General features: G+C 37.1%; 1 protein-coding gene across 2 annotated transcripts in view; it reads right to left on the reverse strand.

Annotated features, from left to right (window-relative positions):
* Positions 1-18,832, reverse strand: part of Fcho2 (FCH domain only 2) — a 94,865-nt gene that overhangs the window by 32,486 nt on the left and 43,547 nt on the right. For both annotated transcript variants that reach the window (XM_021179877.2, XM_029468219.1), the window contains exons 8-11: positions 18,193-18,289; positions 7,963-8,007; positions 7,185-7,257; positions 6,317-6,341 (exon numbers count right to left, since the gene is read on the reverse strand). In XM_021179877.2, the coding sequence (XP_021035536.1) occupies positions 6,317-6,341; positions 7,185-7,257; positions 7,963-8,007; positions 18,193-18,289 (240 nt within the window). The remainder of the gene's footprint in view (positions 1-6,316; positions 6,342-7,184; positions 7,258-7,962; positions 8,008-18,192; positions 18,290-18,832) is intronic.

Raw genomic sequence — 18,832 nt, forward strand, 5'->3', positions numbered from 1 at the left:
AAAACATCATGTGCATTCAGAGGAAATAAACAAAATCTCTTGAATCTAAGTCTGATCAAGCTTACAGATCTAAGTACCAACTTAAATAACACAGAGAAGTGAAATAATTCACTATAGGAATACATACAGTCAGCAAAATCCAGGTTATAAGAAGCTACCAACCAACCACAGAGTCTCTACAGCAAACAACTAGAAAGCTAAATAGAGATGGGGGGAGAAGAAACCGGACTGAGGATCAAGACAGACTAGACATAACAACAAATCCAAACAAATTGTAACAACGCACTAGAAGATAGTGATAAAACTAGACAAAGGCTGAAAAGCCATTTTCTAAAAGGCTGCTTCCGGATCTATTTGCAGATAGTAACTATGAGTGTAGTGAAAAACATATATATCTTAAAACCATCTGACAACCACTAAAAAGCTCTAAAAAAATGATTCATCCATACTTTTTTCTAAAAATTGTTTTTGAAAAGATATTCATACTCCTAAATATGGTAGTACTATTTCCAGTAGCCAAGACATGGAATCAGCCATGGTGTCCATCATCGGATGGCTAAGTAAATAAAATACAATATACATTCAAACTCATACAACAACAAAAAAAAATGAATCCTATCAATTACAACTACATAGAACAGGCTCAAGAACATTATATTCTTTTTATTGGATATTTTCTTTATTTACATCTCAAATGCTATCCCCTTTCCCAGTTTTCCCCTCCTCCTACTTCTATGAAGGTGTTCCTCCACCTACTCAACCACTCCCACCTCCCCGCTCTCGAATTCCCCTACAGTGGGGCATCTATTGAGCCTTCATAGGACCAAGGACCTCTCCTCCCATTGATGCCTGACAAGGCCATCCTCTGCTACATATGCAGCTGGAGCCATGTGTACTCCTTGGTTGGTGGCTTAGTCCCTGGGAGCTTTGGGGTGAAAGACATTATATTAAATGATGTATCAGACAGACAAACAGACACACACACACAAATATTTCATAGTTTATGTGTAAAAGCTAAAGAAATAATATTTGAAGTTGACTATACCAATGACTCCTCTAACCATTAGACACTGGATACGTACACTAAAAATACCACATTATATAAGTATGCATGATTATTTATCAACTAAAATAGTATATTTCATACAAATTTAATAAAATATATTCCTGTTTTGAATTGATAAATGAAAAAAATACATTTACTACTATAATTAAAGTGATTGGCAAAACAAATGAAAGATATTTGAGCCAACTATATATCTAAAATAAGATAACTCAAATGTAAATAAGTTGAAAAACAAAAAAAAGATAGAAAAACAAGACAACACAAACAAAAAGTACAAAGTAGCTATTTTAAGATTAAATTTCAGAAATAAAATTACCATAGAGAATAATACTCTAGATAAAAACATGTACAGAAGTATTCACAAAAAGTTTATTTATATAAAACAAGAAAACACGAGCCGGGCGGGGTGGCGCACGCCTTTAATCCCAGCACTCGGGAGGCAGAGGCAGGAGGATTTCTGAGTTCGAGGCCAGCCTGGTCTACAAAGTGAGTTCCAGGACAGCCAGGGCTATATAGAGAAACCCTGTCTCGAAAAACCAAAAAAAAAAAAAAAGAAAAAAGAAAACCCAAAATAACATATAAAAGTTAACAATTTTAATTGGATATTTTCTTTATTTACATCTCAAATGCTATCCAGGACATTATAATTTTTTTTCTTTTTCTTTTTTTTTTAATTAGGTATTTTCCTCATTTACATTTCCAATGCTATCGACATTATAATTTTTATATAATAAATATTTAAATAAACTTTGGTCCTATTGAGAAACAGAAAGAAATGAATTTATCATACCTACACCAACACTGATGAATCTCCTGAGAACTGTGGAAGGGTGTAGCAAGCCAATCTGAAAAGGTACTATATAATCCCCTTCATATAACTGTACTGCTTGGATCTGTTTTAAGGCCTGGGGTTGGATAAATGAGTCAATGGTTAAGAGCATCTACTGCTCTTCCAAAGAACTAAGTTTGGCATCCAGCACCCACGTCCAGTGGCTCGCTACCACCTCGTAATCCAGCTAGGGTGGAGTTGGGGGGTGGGGGTCAGGAGGGAGATCAGATGCCCCCTTCTGACCTCTGCAGACATACTTACACACAAGGCAAACATAGACAGAGAAACACAAATTAGAAAATAAGAAGTAAATAACAACAAAATGAGTCAGTTACTCAAGATTTTAATACTGAAATTATTCATGGAACTCTAAGACTCTAATGCAGATTACACTACATGTCTTCATTCATTCAACCCATGTTTCTATATTAGAGCTCTCACTATTGTGATGAAGTATCATGCCAGTAGTAGTATGAAGAAAAGAAGAAATAATTTCAACATTTAAAAATATAGTTGTGGTAGTAGTGGTTTCTAAAAACAAAAACAAAAAACAAAAAACAAACCATATGTGCCCAGGCACTGTGGTGCACACCTCTGATCCCAGCATTCAGGAAGCAGAGGCAGCTTTCAAGACCAGCCTTAGGTGAGTTCCAGGACAGAGTTACACAGACAAACACTGTCTCAAAAAGAAGGAAAAAAGGAAAGTAAGAAAGAGAGGGGTGACAGAGGGAGGGGAAGGAAAGGGGAAAAGGACAAAAGGGGGAAAGGTAGTAGGAAAGGGAAAAAAATGGAAAAAGGGAAAGAAAAGAAACGTGCAAAAAGTATAATTTTTTTTTAAAAAATGTGTTTCTTTTCAAAAAAAAAAAAAAATCACACTATGTGCATTATACAGTCCTGTAAACCTACCACTAAAGAAGCTGATGCAGAATTGTGAACTCATTCAATCAAGTCAACCAACCCAGGTGTGTGTGTTGTGTGTTTGTGTATGTGTGCTCGTGCGCAGACGGGCAGAAGGATGGACAGAGAGAGAGAGAGAGAGAGAGAGAGAGAGAGAGAGAGACAGAGAGAGAGAGACAGACAGACAGAGAGAGAGAGAGAGACAGACAGACAGACAGACAGACAGACAGATAGTGAAAAAGTTCAAGAGTCAATGCAAAATTTTATAATCTCTCCGTAGGGACAATGGCCCCCACACCCAAAAACCAATCTATCCTCACTTGAGCAGCCTTCAAAAGATATGCATCAAATTAGTTTTTAAATCACATTTTAAAAAAGAAGCAGGAAATGAACAATATTTTACCTACAGAACTTACTTTGTTGTAGTTGTTGTTAGTAAATAAAAGATCCAAGCGTGGTGGTACATGCCTTTAATCCCAGCACTTGGGAGGCAGAGGCTGGAGAATCTCTGGGAGTTTGAAGCCAGCCTGTTCTACAAGGTGAGATTCAGAACTGCTAGAGCTATTTACAAAGACTCTGTCTAAAACACACACAAAGACAGATAGATAGACAGACAGACGGACAGGACAAGTGGACAGGCGAGTGGGAGAGTGAGACAGGGAGGGAGATAAGGGCAGGAACTGGCCATAAACAAAATGAAGCAAACAAAAACTAAGTCTCCTGTCCTGTCAATAACTAATCATTCTACCCAGAGCAATCCCAATGACTTTTGACATGGTTTATTTTTGACATAGCAATCAATTAAGAGATCACACTTTTACTTCATAAATTCTTTCCATATGGGCCCAGTCAGATATAGATCAACCTAATTCTTTGTAAAAATCTGCCTGTATTAATAATTTATTTAACCAGTTCTCATTTGATAAATATTTTGGCCCTCCAGTATTTTGCTACTATATTTTCTTGCTATGAGGTTTGAAAACTAAGAACAAGTATCCCCCCCACACACACACAATTTGGTTTCTATGTGTGCAGGTGCCTCTATGGAGAGAGTGTGTGTGCGTGCTGTAGATATTCTATGTGTGCAGGTGCCTCTATGGAGACAGTGTGTGTGCGTGCTGTAGATATTCTATGTGTGCAGGTGCCTCTATGGAGAGAGTGTGTGTGCGTGCTGTAGATATTCTATGTGTGCAGGTGCCNTATTCTATGTGTGCAGGTGCCTCTATGGAGAGAGTGTGTGTGCGTGCTGTAGATATTCTATGTGTGCAGGTGCCTCTATGGAGAGAGTGTGTGTGTGTGCTGTAGATACAGGTGGTGTGTGAGTAGAGTCATGATAATAAACACTGAGCAGGTCACTGGCTTCAAAATAATCTATACTTATTTGAGGAGATACAGTCAAATTATCCAGAAAACCGATCGCCCAGTTTGTGTTAATGCACATGCACTGGCATGTGTATATCAACACTTCTGCCAATGCTGGGGAGAGCACCATGTGTCTGGTCATGTTGCAGCATCTCTGAGCATCATTCATCATGGTTAGACACTACTTTTATTTCTCTTGAAGAAAACTGCTTCTTTCAATCTCATATGCTTTTTTTGCTAGTCAACTGCTTAACTTCTGAAGTAACCTCTATTTTTAAACAAAGGAAGAATCAAGTTCCTATTCTGCTGATATCTTTTAATATATATTGCCAATATGGTGATATAAAACCCTTTATGGTACATATTTTTTCCTAACTTAAAATTTTCACTTCTACAATAAAATTTACCAATCTCTTCTTCCACAGCATTAGAACATGTTCTCTCTAGCCCTTTCTTAAAGTCTGATAATTATATGTAAAGTTTAAAATTGAATAATAACCATTGTAGCATTTAGCTGAAAGAATTAAACACATATGGATAAAATATTTAAGAGTAAAGGGTTTAATAAATTTGCAACCATCAAATGTTATAATTTCAGACTACATGATGAGAGCTACAGTAAACATCAAACACACCTGCTGCCTCTGCTGATCAGTTACGCCTCTCTAATGACTTTTCACTCTTAATTTCCACATACATTTTTAAAAAGATTTGTTTATTTTTTTATTTATATGAGTACACTGTAGCTGTCTTCAGACACACACCAGAAGAGTGCATCAGAGCTGGACTTGGTAGCACATGCCTTTAATCCCAGCACTCGGGAGGCAGAGGCAGGTGGATTTCTGAGTGTGAGGCCAGCCTGGTCTACAGAGTGAGTTCCAGGACAGCCAGGGCTACACAGAGAAACCCTGTCTCAATAAAAAAAAAAAAGAAGAGTGCATCAGATCCCACTAGAGATGGTTGTGAGCCACCATGTGGTTGCATTGAACTCAGGACCTCTGGAAGAGCAGTCAGTGCTCTTAACCACCGAGCCATCTTCCCCCACCCCCTCATTTTTAAAAGACTTGGGTTCTGTTATGATTTGTGTGTATGTGTGTATTGTGTGTGCCTGCATCAGTTTATGTGTACCATGTGCTCATAGACGCAGGAAGAGGTCTGAGAGCATCTGAGTTAGACAGCCTTGAGTTTCCTGATGTGGGGCTGGGAATCAAATGCTGACCTTTGCAAGAGTAGTGCATACTTTCAACCACTGAGCCATTCTCCATTTGAAATTTCTAAATAAATTTATTAATAAACCACAACTTTCTTACTTGAAAACTGAAATAGAAAACAAAAATACTAGTTTCTCTAAGTTACATAATACAGCATCTTACAAAATACTTTCACTTCTTTATTTTGTTACACTACACTATTTAAGATTAAAATGTCTCAAAACAAAAACAAAACAAAACACAAAAGCGGTATTTAAACTCCTACACTAATGAACACAATTAGTGTCTAATAAAAATAGATCTATTTGCACACTATCTACAGCATTTGGTAAATTTCCTCCTGCACTGTACACACTGGGACCTCAGTTTGGTATCATCTGTGATTCCTCATGAACACCAAGGACAGAAACAAACCTCACAACACAGAGCGGCGACCATTACAAACACATGAGCAGATAATAGCTTTAGAGCCAGAAGGTGGGAAGGCACAACTTTAATCCTAGCACTCTGCAGGCAGAGGCAGGCTGAGTTCTAGGTCAGCCTGGTCCACAGAGTGAGCTCCAGGACAACGAGAACTACAAAGAGAAAACCCATCTTGAAAAATTAAAAAAACAAAACAAGCCTAAATTAATAAATGTTGGCCAATTTTAAGGGATGCAAATTTTTTTAAATCTCTCATGTCCCAAGAATCCTTTATCAACATGGTGCCACTCTAATTTTAAAAGTAAAATTATTTATTTCTCAAAGACAGTGAAAAGTATTTTCATTTACCAGTAAAGTACAATGTGATGTAAAACTGAGACGCATCTTTGAAATGATTTTAGTACCAAATTATTACATGGTTAGTATTTTTCTTTGAAGGCTGGTTAAAATAAAAATCAAATGTGTTTTTTTTTTTTCTAATGAAAATACCTAATTTAAATTTTCTGTAAGAAAATTAAAATTACTTACAAGCGAATCTGCATCAGGACATTCCCTGTTTTTAAAAACAAAACAAAAATGAAGTATTTTAAGATTCAGTTATTAAAACTATTTGTAAGAGACTTGAAGTGCCAGGATGGGAGATACCCAGGTGGGCCTCCACCTACTCAGAGAAGAAGAAGAAGAAGAAGGATTGTGGGAGGGAGTGACCAGGAGGGGACAGTAATTGGGATGTAAAGTGAATAACTAAAAAATAAATAAACTTTTTTAAAATTTAAAAAAAAAAACCCTATCTGTTAAGTATTTCATTTTTAGAGTATATATCTCAGGACTTAAATATAGTTTTGTTTAAATGCTACAAAAATATTTTGAGAAATCATGTCATGAAGATTAAAATAGTATCAAATTCAAATTTAAAATTCAAAAGTGGAGCATGTCATATCAGTTAATAACAGCTAAAACATAAACATAAAGAGCTTACACAGTGCTTACTCCTGCACTTTTGTAGCAATGCACTCATCAGTGCAATCACGAAGCTGTCTACACTACAGGGATTTCTGGCAGTGTTTACATTTTTTAAACTTTATGGGGTGGAAGTCCATGAACAACCTATAGGACTTGCTTCTGTTTTTCTACATGTGGGTCCTGGGCATGTCAGTTTTTGTCTATAATGTCTTCAAATTATAAGCAATAGATGAGAAAAGCTAATGCTATGAACTAAAACCAAAGAAACTAACAAATCCAGTTGTTCAGAAAGCCTTTTTTCTTCTCACATATACATTTTCTTTACACATATACATTGAATACTTTCAAAAAGACTTTTTCCTTCCAAAAATCAAAACAATTCTTAACCACTTCTAACAATAGAAAGGACTTGGGCAATGTTTAAAATACTTACACAGACTCTGCATCCTTTTCCTTTTTAATTATTCCAGGCAAAGCAAAAGTCTTTCTTTTCCTTGGTTTTATGCCTTTAACATAAATAAATGCACATTTTAATAGAAATGCAACTGCTCTTGATTAAGGATATGAAACACAAAAAGTCAGACAAATCTTTCTTAAGTGACAAGCAAACTCTGGCTGAAGAAAGAAACCATCCCTAAGAGCGGCCGAGCACACAGAATCCTAGCACTGCAGACGGACGCTGAGACAGAGGAGGGTTTGAAGTCTGTTACCAGCCTAGGGTACATGGCAAAACCTTTCCTCCCAAAAAACCCCTAATAAATTATTAATAAACAACTGAACAAATGACCAAACAATAATAAAAAGTCTCAACTAGAAAAGCCTACAACTTAAATCAGTCTGTTTCAACTCTTACATTAATACAATGTATTAATGTATACATTAAGAATGTATAGAATATTCACCTAATGAAATTCGCTTTTCTTCTGGTAAGATTTGTAACTCTCTGTGACTTCTGATAAAGTAAGCATCTTCAGACATTGAAACTCTAAAAAGTGCCTAACTCATTATATGTATTTTAACAGTAGTATCTTGGGATATGTGTATGGCTCACTATACGGTAATGCTAGCACCGTACTGGGTTCAGTATCAAGACCACTACATTTATGTATCCTAACATTGATAGCATCAACGGATAGCAGTCACTTTTTACTTGTTCAACAAGCAGAAGATACTAGTTCTCACATGTGTCAGTATATTAAAAGCAAACTTACCTTCAACTGCACTAGCAGGGTCACACTCTTCAAATTCAATAAGGCCTAGTTTAGAGGAGAAAAGAAAACAATTACCAGATAAGCTGTTCTAACTTTTTAAATTTAATTGCAAATATTTTCAACTTTTCTTACTTATTAATACCATATCTGAGTGAGTTATGAATAAAGGCACATATATGCTATAGCACATATATGTGTAACTCGGGAGTTCGTTCTTTCTATTTTGCAGAGAAAGGGTCTCCATATATCTGCTGTATTCTCTACTTTGAACTCTAGGCTGGCGGGCTTGAGAGCATGTTGATGAACACCACATGAATAAGCTTTCTTACATGGATTCCAGGGATAGAACTCAGTTGTTAGGCTTGAGCTGCAAACACTTCTGGCTGCTGAGCCATCTCACCAGCCTGACAAGGCACCCTTTAAAACCAGGCTCTAATGTGTTACAGTGCTTATAATAAATAACAAAGTCTTGTGATGTTATTGTACGGGTGTGTGTGACAAGAAAGAGAACTGGTGGGCACAGGCATTAAAAGACATGCAGAGGTCAGAGCACAACCTTAGAAACTGGCTCTTCCACTCTGGTTCCAAGGATCAAACTCAAGTTGCCAGGCTTGTATATCAATGTTTCTACCTGCTGAACCATCACTGGGCCTAACAACTTTTTAAAATATTTAGTTTTATTTTGTGTGAGTACCTGCATGTATGGAAATGAACCAAATACATGTCTGGTGCCTGAGAAAGACAGAAGATGTCAGATCCCCTGGAAGAGGGTGTATGGAGTTACAGACAGGTGTGAGCAGCCGTCTGAGCGCTGGAAACCAAATACATAGGTCATCAGAAAGAGCGACAAGTGCTCATAACTGCTGGGCCTGCTGCCCTGTCCTTTAGTAGTATTTTAATTAATACTTCTAACTGAAAGGCAGACTAAAGGCTGGAAAGATGGCTCATCAGGCAGAGGTGCTTGCCACCAAGCCTGCCACATGGCACAGAAACACAGGGAGTAATAGATCCCTCAACTGACTGCTAAGTTTTTCTTGGACTGACAAGTACACTGTGGGCTGTATACTGCCCCACACATAAATGTAAATGAAAAATTAAGAGCTGAGATTACTTAACAAATACCTCCCTAATTTACTAGAAACTTTTCTCACGTTAGAGCACAGAGCTCATGAAGTTTCTGCTTACAAGGACCTTGCAGCACGGTTAATGCAGAAAATGAGCAGTAAGAGGCAGGTGCTGAATCCTTGAAGTGCTCATGAGAAAGGAGAAGAAACAGGAAACAGTACTAGAGTACAAGCTTAGCACCTCATGCCCCATTCTTTATTCTACCTTCAATTCTTAAAATCATGCTCAGCAAACACTAAACCTCCAGAAAATGCCCACTGCATAAATAATTACATCCTCATTAGGCAGTCACCCTAGAATTAAAATTCAGATGTCTAATAGTGTTAAATGGGCAAATAAATCTAAGTGCAGTTTGCAGACAATGGAAAGATTTTTGTTTGTTGGAGACAGGGTCTTGCCGGGCGTGGTGACGTACACCTTTAATCCCAGCACTTGGGAGGCAGAAGCGGGCGAATTTCTGAGTTCAAGGCCAGCCTGGTCTACAAAGTGAGTTCCAGGACAGCCAGGGCTACACAGAGAAACCCAGTCTCGAAAAAACAAAAAACCAAAGAGAGAGGGAGGGAGGGAGGGAGGGAGGGAGGGAGGGAGGGAGAACTGCGTAGCTCTGGATGAGCTGAAGCTTACTATGAAGACCAGGCTGGCCTGGAACTCTAGAGAGTTCACCTGCTTTTGCCTCCCAAATGATGGATCAAAGGTGTGCACCACCACACCCCACCTAATGGAAATGCTTTTAATGTGAAAAGTACGTGAGTACACACCACAGCCTAGCAAGGCGTTCTTCCAGAAAAATCAATTTGCAGTTACTAAGAAACAAGAACATGATAAAGCAGAACTCAGACAGAAAGTAATTAAAACAGTTCCAAAATGACAGAGCTGCAAACTAGCTTTACATTTCTGGAATAAGGAATGTGTCACACAGAGAAATAACAAACTTGTTTAGGTGACAGTGAAAACAACAAAAGGGCTGAATTATTCTCCTCTTAAATTATCCACAGTTCAAACACCACAGTAAAATAGAAATAATCTCTTTCCCTTAAATGTTATGTTAACTGAGATTTTTAATACTTAAGTTTATAAAAGTCCAGCATAATTTATAAAATATTCAATTTATGACTGGCAACCTGCTTCATTATTAAGAAACGGATACAGAGAAACTGACTTAAGGAGAGAATGACAGGGTTCCTTACTTCTTCTGAGGTGCTGCACTTAACTATAACTGTGTGCTAACTGATGACCACAGTTCTTGTTGATGGCTTGATTATCATACAAGACACTTCTCTGTAAGAGGTTTTTAAAACATAGACAAAACGTTCCCTCTCTCTTATCACAAATCTAAAGCTTATTTTTCTTCGGTTCTTGTTTCTGTTCAAATCAGAGTACCACTGTTTATTCCCAGAACAACTAAAATAGTTCAAAAAGGAGCTAATTAAGTCCTAATCACTTAATTAATTACCAATACCTTCATTTCTACATCATTATTCTATGACATGTGACCAAGCAAACATTTATCACTTATATACTTATATTCAAACAACCATAAAAAGGAAAAAAGGCAAGGAGATTATGTAAACCCACACTTTACATCTGTACACTGAGAAATCACTTTTAATAAAAAGGCTTAGAGCCTGTCCTTAGACTCTTTAAGAGACCTGATAATGGTACAATGAGATGAAGACAGGCAATACAAGTAAGGAATTAAGTATGCACATCACATAATTAGCAACTTTTGGCCTATAAATTGCAAAGAATGTAGTATGTCTCAGTGTCACCAGCCCACATGTTACAGGCCTTCCTAAATACTAGTGAAGCTTGAGAAAATGTGGTAATATGTCAAATAACTGAGAAAAGGTTTACTCGGAAGTATGATACCCACAAATCTCCCAGAGCTCTCCAGCACCTCATTTTACTCAGTGACTAGGCAAGAATCTCTAAGAGACCAGCGTAGTCTAGACCAGGAGAAGCAAGACAAAAGGCAAGACATTATGCTTAAACACAATGTATAGAGAACAGGTATTTTAAGATCTCTGGATGGTTTCATATATGGAAATAACAAAGGCATCCTTTAAAAGTAAAATCAATTATTTTAAACAAAATTCTACTTTCCTCCCAGACTTTTACTAGACATACTATAGACATATCTTAATCAACTCTCTTCTTTATCTTTTCTATATACACATACCAAAATCAATTCAAAGAAGATAGGTTCTAATGAAATTATTCAAACTGACATTTTTGCAATACAAAATATTAAACCACAAGAGTTTATAATGTGTGCCACCTACGCACACTATTCAAAAGAGAAGTGCCAACAGTTCCTAATACAATCCAACTGATAGATGCCTCACCAAAAAGTACATCCGATTTTCCTGTTTCAACTCGCACGTGCTCCTTCACATGACTGGCTCTGCATGCCTGGCTCAGTGCCAGCAGCTAGCTCAGCTGGCTCTCCCTGCACAGTCTGACCTCATGGCAGCATGTCACTTCTGAACTGTTTCATTAGAGGACAATTTATTCAGTGTTTCCCTCAAATGCAGTTTACTGCCTGTCGTTTTGCTATTTAATCATAAAAGCAGTTGGGTTGTTTTGGTTTTTGTTTTCTGTTTTTTTGATAGTACTACTGCCAGGGTAAGAGCCTCAATTACTTGTCTGCTACAAATGGGATTTCAACTGCTTTAGACTCTATTGATCCTGTTGTGAAAATAAAGAACTGTTCTTAGCACTTAGCTTTATGCTTGCTCACAGAGCAGTTTAGTTTGCATAAAAGTAAAACCATTTATTTGCTTCTGTCTCTTGATGATTTCCAAATACCACTGTATATTCTACTCATGAGAGAACAATTCCAAAAGGAGAGTAATTCAAAACAAAATATCTTAAATACAATGCGTTAGTAGAAAGTAGAAACTGTTCCTACAAAAAGCACCAACCTAAGGCATTCACCCAAACTAACCTGAATCAGAACCACTAAGAAATATTACAAAAGGAAAAAAACTTTTTAACCTTGAACCACCAAAAATATTTTATTGATGAGGTTGAATATAAATATGCGACATATTTAGACATATTAAACAGTTCACATTACCGTGGGATTAGCCCTAAATCTCAGACCAGCAGCAGAGCACATTTATACCTTTCACACTAAAAACGGCCTTAAGAAGCTGGAGAGACGGCACAGTAGTTAAGAGCACCAGGTCTCTCAGAGAACCAGATAATAAAAAAGAAATTTCTAAGGTGACACATTTATAATTTAGTTATCTTATTAATTTAAACATCCTTAATAATTAATGAAGGTCTGTGTCTTTTCATGTGTTTTTTTCTTTTCTTTTTATTCTATTCACATATTTTTGTTTAACTATTAAAAAAAATTATTTTTTTTAAAGATTTACTTATTTTATGTATATGAGTACACTGTAGCTGTGCAGATGATTGTGAGCCATCATGTGGTTGCTGGGAATTCAATTTAGGACCACTGCTCGCTCCAGCCCTGACAATGTAGCTGTCTTCAGACACACCAGAAAAGGGCGTCAGATCTCATTACGGATGGTTGTGAGCCACCATGTGGTTGCTGGGATTTGAACTTAGGACCTTCTGCAGAGCAGTCAGTGCTCTTAACCGCTGAGCCATCTCTCCAGCCCAAAATGTTTTTGTTGTTGTTGTTGTTGTCATTGTTGCTGTTATTTTGGCTGTTAAAATTATGTATTTTGGACCAGATAATGGTGGCACATACTTTAATCCCAGAATTTAGGAGACAGAAACAGAGACAGGCAGATCTCTGAGGTCAGCCTGTTGTACAGAGGGAGTTCAAACAAAACAAAACAAAACAAAACAAAACAAAACAAAACACCATTATTTTTACGTATAGGGGCACATACTTGTAATCCTAATACTTAAGAAAGTTGAAGCAAGAGTTGGCTGTAGTTTGAGGCCAGCCTGGCCTGTATATAGTAAAAACCTATCACAAAAATTCAGTACTAATTAAATTAAAAATAAAAAGAATAGAGTGGTGGTACAGGCGTTTTATCTCAATACTCTAGACGAGGAAACAGGCAGATCTGAGTGTGAGACCAGCCTGGTTAGCAAGGCAAATCTCAGGACATCTGGGGCTATATAATAAGACCTTGTATCAAAAATATTAATAATGATAATAATATTAATAACATCAAAATTAGAAATAACAGTAGCTGGAAATCTGGCTCAGCAGGTAAAGGTGCTTCCTGCCCAGCCTGACCACGTGAGTCAGATTCCTAGCACCGTCATGACAGAGGAGAGAATCAACCTCCTCCAGTTGTGTGTGCACAAACACACACTGTGAATTTTTTAAAAGATTTATATATTTTTATCTTGAAGAAAGCTTTTAATTATCTATCTAAAAATGTTCATTATCTGTACAAACTGCAGCAAGTGATATTCTTTTGGGGGTTACAATGTAATCTACTACTTACTACTTACAAAGTCATTCCAGCTCTGACTAATGGGAGCTTATCAGACTGTCCCTTAGTCCTTCTAAAACTATAAAACTTCTACAATAAAACTAGAAAATTAGGGAAAAAAATCTTTGTGATACTGAATTAGATAAACACTAACCCCACCCTCATTTTGTTTTTTGGTTTTTGGTTTTTTTTTTTTTTTTTTTTTTTTTTTTTCAAATTCCAGCTAGTTGGGAGGCTAAGGCAAGAGAGTGAATTCTAGTAAAAGCAAGGCTGGGCATACAGCTCAGTGGGATAGCAGCTTGCCTAGATGTAACAAGCCCTGGATTCCATCCTTAAAAACAGGAAAACAGATTTTTAAAAGTACCATCAAAAGCATAAAACATAGCTCTGGTAAACTGAACTTGATCAAAATTAACATTTGACTTTCTTATTTTTTTGGTTTTTTGAGACAGGGTTTCTCTGTGTAGCCCTGGCTGTCCTGGAACTCACTTTGTAGACCAGGCTGGCCTTGAACTCAGAAATCCTCCTGCCTCTGCCTCTCAAATGCTGGGATTAAAGGCGTGCGCCACCACGCCCAGCTACGTTTGATTTTCAAAATAACAACCCAGGGGCTAAGAGAGATGGCTCAGTGCTTCAGAGCACCGGCTGCTCTTCAAGAACACCTGGGTTCAATTCTCAGGACCCACACGGCGACTCACAACTGTCTGTAACTCAAGTCCCAAGAGATTCAATACTGAGAGCACCAGGCAGACAAATAGATTTAAAAAAAAAAAACAATCGAAGAAAAAATACTTCACAAAATATGAATCTGACCTACATCTTACATATTCAGCATTAATAAGACATTCAGTCCAATTTTTAGAATGGCCAAAAGATCTGAAATTCTTTGACAAGAAAAATTATAAATGGTCAAAACATAAAAAGATGTGCCACATTAGTTCTTTGGAAAATGCAGATCAAAAATCTTGCTAGAGTGCCTTTATTCAAATCCAGCACAAAACTAGCCTATCTTAATGGGTCTCTGAGGTGAGGATTGGGGGAGGGGGAGATGAAGGGATTATGCTGAGCTCAGCAAAATCTCCTCCTTCCCTCCTTCCTTCTCTCCTCTCCCCACTCCACCCCCCATCTCTAATAAATGTATCTGGTCTATGGAACAAACCCCAGGACAGCCAGGGATGCACAGAGCCAGCCTAGCTTCAAACAACTTGTTTTCCCTTTATTTTCTCTTCTTTTAAAAGCAATTTTAAAAACTCTGGATCATAAAAAATACAAAGCTAATTGCTTCCCTAGTCTTCTAGTTCTAATTCTGTCATGGATCTTTTGGTTTGGGTGGTGGCTAAGTGCATAAAATATCGTCATTGCTAAAAAGATTGAAATTTAAGTGCCACAGGTTCCATTCCAATTATATAAAAGTTCAGAGTTATACAAACTTAGGATCTGGTTCATTTTGGTATAGGAAATTTTATTTATTTGCAAGATTTTTTTAAAAAAAATAAATTTATAAAATTTAAAAGAAGTCTAAGTAGCATCATGGTTCTCTAGGTTTGGCATTTTACCAAATCTTCAAGGAGAAAGATGACTAACAGGTTGTCATCTATGTTTTAAAAAGTACTTGTTTTATCTTTTAATTTATAGTAATATACCTTGTGTAGAAGCTGAAATATTTCAGAATCTAAATATGTTAACCTTATTTAGGAACTCTGATCACAAGAATTTCATTTTTCCCTTTTTCTTTATGGCTTTTTTTTTTTTAATACGTCTACCCTTTCTCAGGCTTCTCCTGTTTTTATCACTCTGTAGACCAGGCTGGCCTCGAACTCAGAAATCCACCTGTCTCTGCCTCCTGAGTGCTGGGATTAAAGGTGTGTACCACCATGCCCGGCTAAAAAAATAAATCTTTAAAAAAAAGCTGAGAATGGTAAAGCATGGCAATATTCCTAGAGGCTGCTGGCATAGAGTCCTAATATTCCAACTATTCTCTGATTTAATGTCTGAAGACAAGCCACTTTAAACTGACTTTTTTTAACATAGTATTCTGGATTATCTGTGATTTAAGGAATAAAATACTGCTTGTAAGTTTAGGTTCAGGTTTCAGTTCAAGTACCCTGGCTTCAACTAAATTTTCAGAAAAATTTTATATGGCTGTACATATAGAATATAATTATAAATTATATTTACAAATATGTTGTATATATTATGTTTATGTTATATATTTATATATATATTTGTATATATTATATATATAAAATATAAATACATATATTTTATATAGTTATAAAAATAATATAGGAAGATCTCTGGAACACCTTGCCCAATGGGAAAACGACAGTTTGACATCATAGCAAGAATACAAAGATCTCTACTTGGATATCTGACCATCTTCACTCTATAACGAGGTCTGCTCCAAAGTTTTCCTAATTGGCCTTGGGATCAAGAGTCCTGGAACTGGAACCACCCAGTTTTGTCATATATTCACACAGGCATATCTTTAGCTTCTCAGTCCAACTGTAAAACTAAAATGCCAGTCGGCACTTGAGAGAGTCACACTGACTACTGAGTGCACACCTGCCTCTGCATCCTGTGCACTACAGCCACTCTGCAGATGCACACTGGTCTGTAGCAACTTACTGAAGATTATGAACACATAATGAAGATTTTTCTGCAAACAAACTCACCCACTTCAATCTGATCTTACCATTCAAAGATGTATGTGTAGCCCAAGTCTAAGGGTTGCTTCGTTTTATTGAGACAAGGTTTCTCTGTGTAGCCTTGGCTATCCTGAACTTGCCCTGTAAACCAGACTGGCTTACCTAACTCTGCCTCCCAAGTGCTGGGATTAAAGGCATGCACCACCACTGGCCAATTAACTGTTAACTGCATAGTCAAACATTCATGTTATAAAGTTCTAAAGGGGCCTGGTAAGAAATATCTCCTTAGCCAGTGTAAGAAAACTACAAATTAATCAGGTAGGTTGAAAAAGCCAGAAAGGTCTGAGAAAGAAATACCATATAATTCAATTAGTAACATTTAAAAATTAATGAGATTTGGGCAAAAAAGAAATTTTAAATGACCTGGGCTTCAAGTCTTACTTCTGTAATATAATGAAGAAAACTGATTCCCAAACTTTTCTTCTATCATTTACCTATTTTTCTGAGTTCTATACCATATTTTCATTTGACTGAATTAATTTTACCTGTGAAATATATTTCTTACATACTATATACATAATAAATAAAGTCAAGAAGTATGGAAGACTATAAATATATTAAATAATAAGAGATAATGGCTACTTACTACATCCAACTTTATAATATGCTCAATAAAAATTAAGATATGGGACCAGGCACAGAGGTCCATACCTTTAATCCCAGCACTTGAGAAGCAGGGACAGAGTTCGAGAACAGCTAGAGCTACATAAGAGAGAGCCCCTGTCTCAAAAAATTGAAACATATACCTTTTTTATGTAGAAGAATGTAGAAGTCATGCGTGGTAGCACATGACATTTATCACAGTACTCAGGAGGCAGAAGCAAAAACACTGTGAGCATGGTCTACATCCTGAGTACCAGGCAACCAGGGCTACATAACAAGACGGGGGGCGGGGGGCGGGGGGGGGGGGAGGGAAAAGAAAAAAAGAGGAAGAATAAAAAATTAGAGCTCGAAAGTGGTAGAATGTAGAATCTGGGGTCATTTAGTCACAAAAGCGGAAAGCAGGACTCCTACACTCATTCAATCAGTGGTGCGTTCCGAATGCTTAGCAGTTATCACGCAATAAAAACATCCCCTAGAAATGTATGAGAATGAGAAGAGAAAGGCATTACACTTTAAGGAAGGTTCTATATTGGTCTTAGTGCTAAAAGATCAATATTTTATCCCAGTCTTTATTTATTAAACAGGCCTTCTTGATCTGTAGTTAACTCTCCTTTCAGAAATCTAAACAAACTGAAGATAGATCCATTTAGTAAAGGTTATATAACCATTAAGGAGCTAAATTATTAACTAAAAGGCTGTGACAAATGCCTTAACTTAGAGGCTGGAGAGATGGCTCAGTGGTTTAGAATACTTGCTCTTGAAGAAGACTCATCTTGAATTCCCAGCACCTATATGGTGGCTCACAACCATGCATAACTCCAATTTCAGGGGACTTTATGAAATCCTCTTCGGTCTCTTCAGGTATCAGGCGTGCACATGACATACATATAGACATGTATACAAACACTCATAAATACAAAATAAATCTCAGACAAACCAAACTAGCATGACTCATTTTCAGCTTGACTCCATTTTACAGTTTAAAAATGTTATTCAGGGCAAATATGTGGTATAAAGTTAAAATTACCCATTATATGCCTACATTCAAATACAAATCTTTAAAAATGCAGGACACTAAGGCCAGGAGATCATGAGCCAGTCTGTGCTACATAGTAAGATTCTGTCTTAGAAACTAAGGATGGCCTTATCTAGCATCAATGGGAGAGGAGGTGCTTGGTCCTGTGGAGGCTTGTTGCCCTAGCGAAGGGGGACGCTAAAGGGATGCAGGAGTGGCTAGGGGTGAGCGAACACCCTCTTAGAGGTAAAGGGAAGGGGAGACCAGGAAGGGGGACAACATTTGAAATTCAAATAAGTAAAGTAGTTAGTAAAAAATATAAAAGCATCTGTTCCCTTGCAGTTTATCTTACCAGGTCTTTCCTTCCCTGTGCCCTTTGACTCGACAAACTTCTGAATCAAACTTTCAATTGTAGTATTAGCCATGTTATTTATAAACTCTTCATGAACCTATTAAAAATGAATAGAGAGATTTTTCTTTTGTTAATAACATTCTTACCTTAATTCAGAAACCTACTACAAAGCAATTTAAAGGATTTCTGTTTAACCGTCCATGTTGTTTCCTAACTCTGGGACAGATTTCTGGGGACCAGCTTCTGATCACCTTCTCCCCAAGACACCGCCCGCCTTAGAGACAACTGATTACTGCCACTTTTGATTTTTCTAGAGACAAAATTATTATGATAAATAGAACATATAAAGACAATATTTACATTTTAATAACAAACAAAAAGGCATTTTGTATTTCTCCTTACTGCAATACACCTGAATTACCATTAAACACACTCTGAACACTTCCACATTTAAATTGTCTAATTACTAAAGTTCTGCTCTAACCTTTTCAAGTATTAAAACTTGAAAACAGAAATACTTAGAAGTTGGTAATGTTCAGCCGGGCAGTGGTGGCGCACGCCTTTAATCCCAGCACTTGGGAGGCAGAGGCAGGCGGATTTCTGAGTTCGAGGCCAGCCTGGTCGACAAAGTGAGTTCCAG

This window comes from Mus caroli, chromosome 13, assembly GCF_900094665.2.
Source record: "Mus caroli chromosome 13, CAROLI_EIJ_v1.1, whole genome shotgun sequence".
Taxonomy (NCBI): domain Eukaryota; kingdom Metazoa; phylum Chordata; class Mammalia; order Rodentia; family Muridae; genus Mus; species Mus caroli.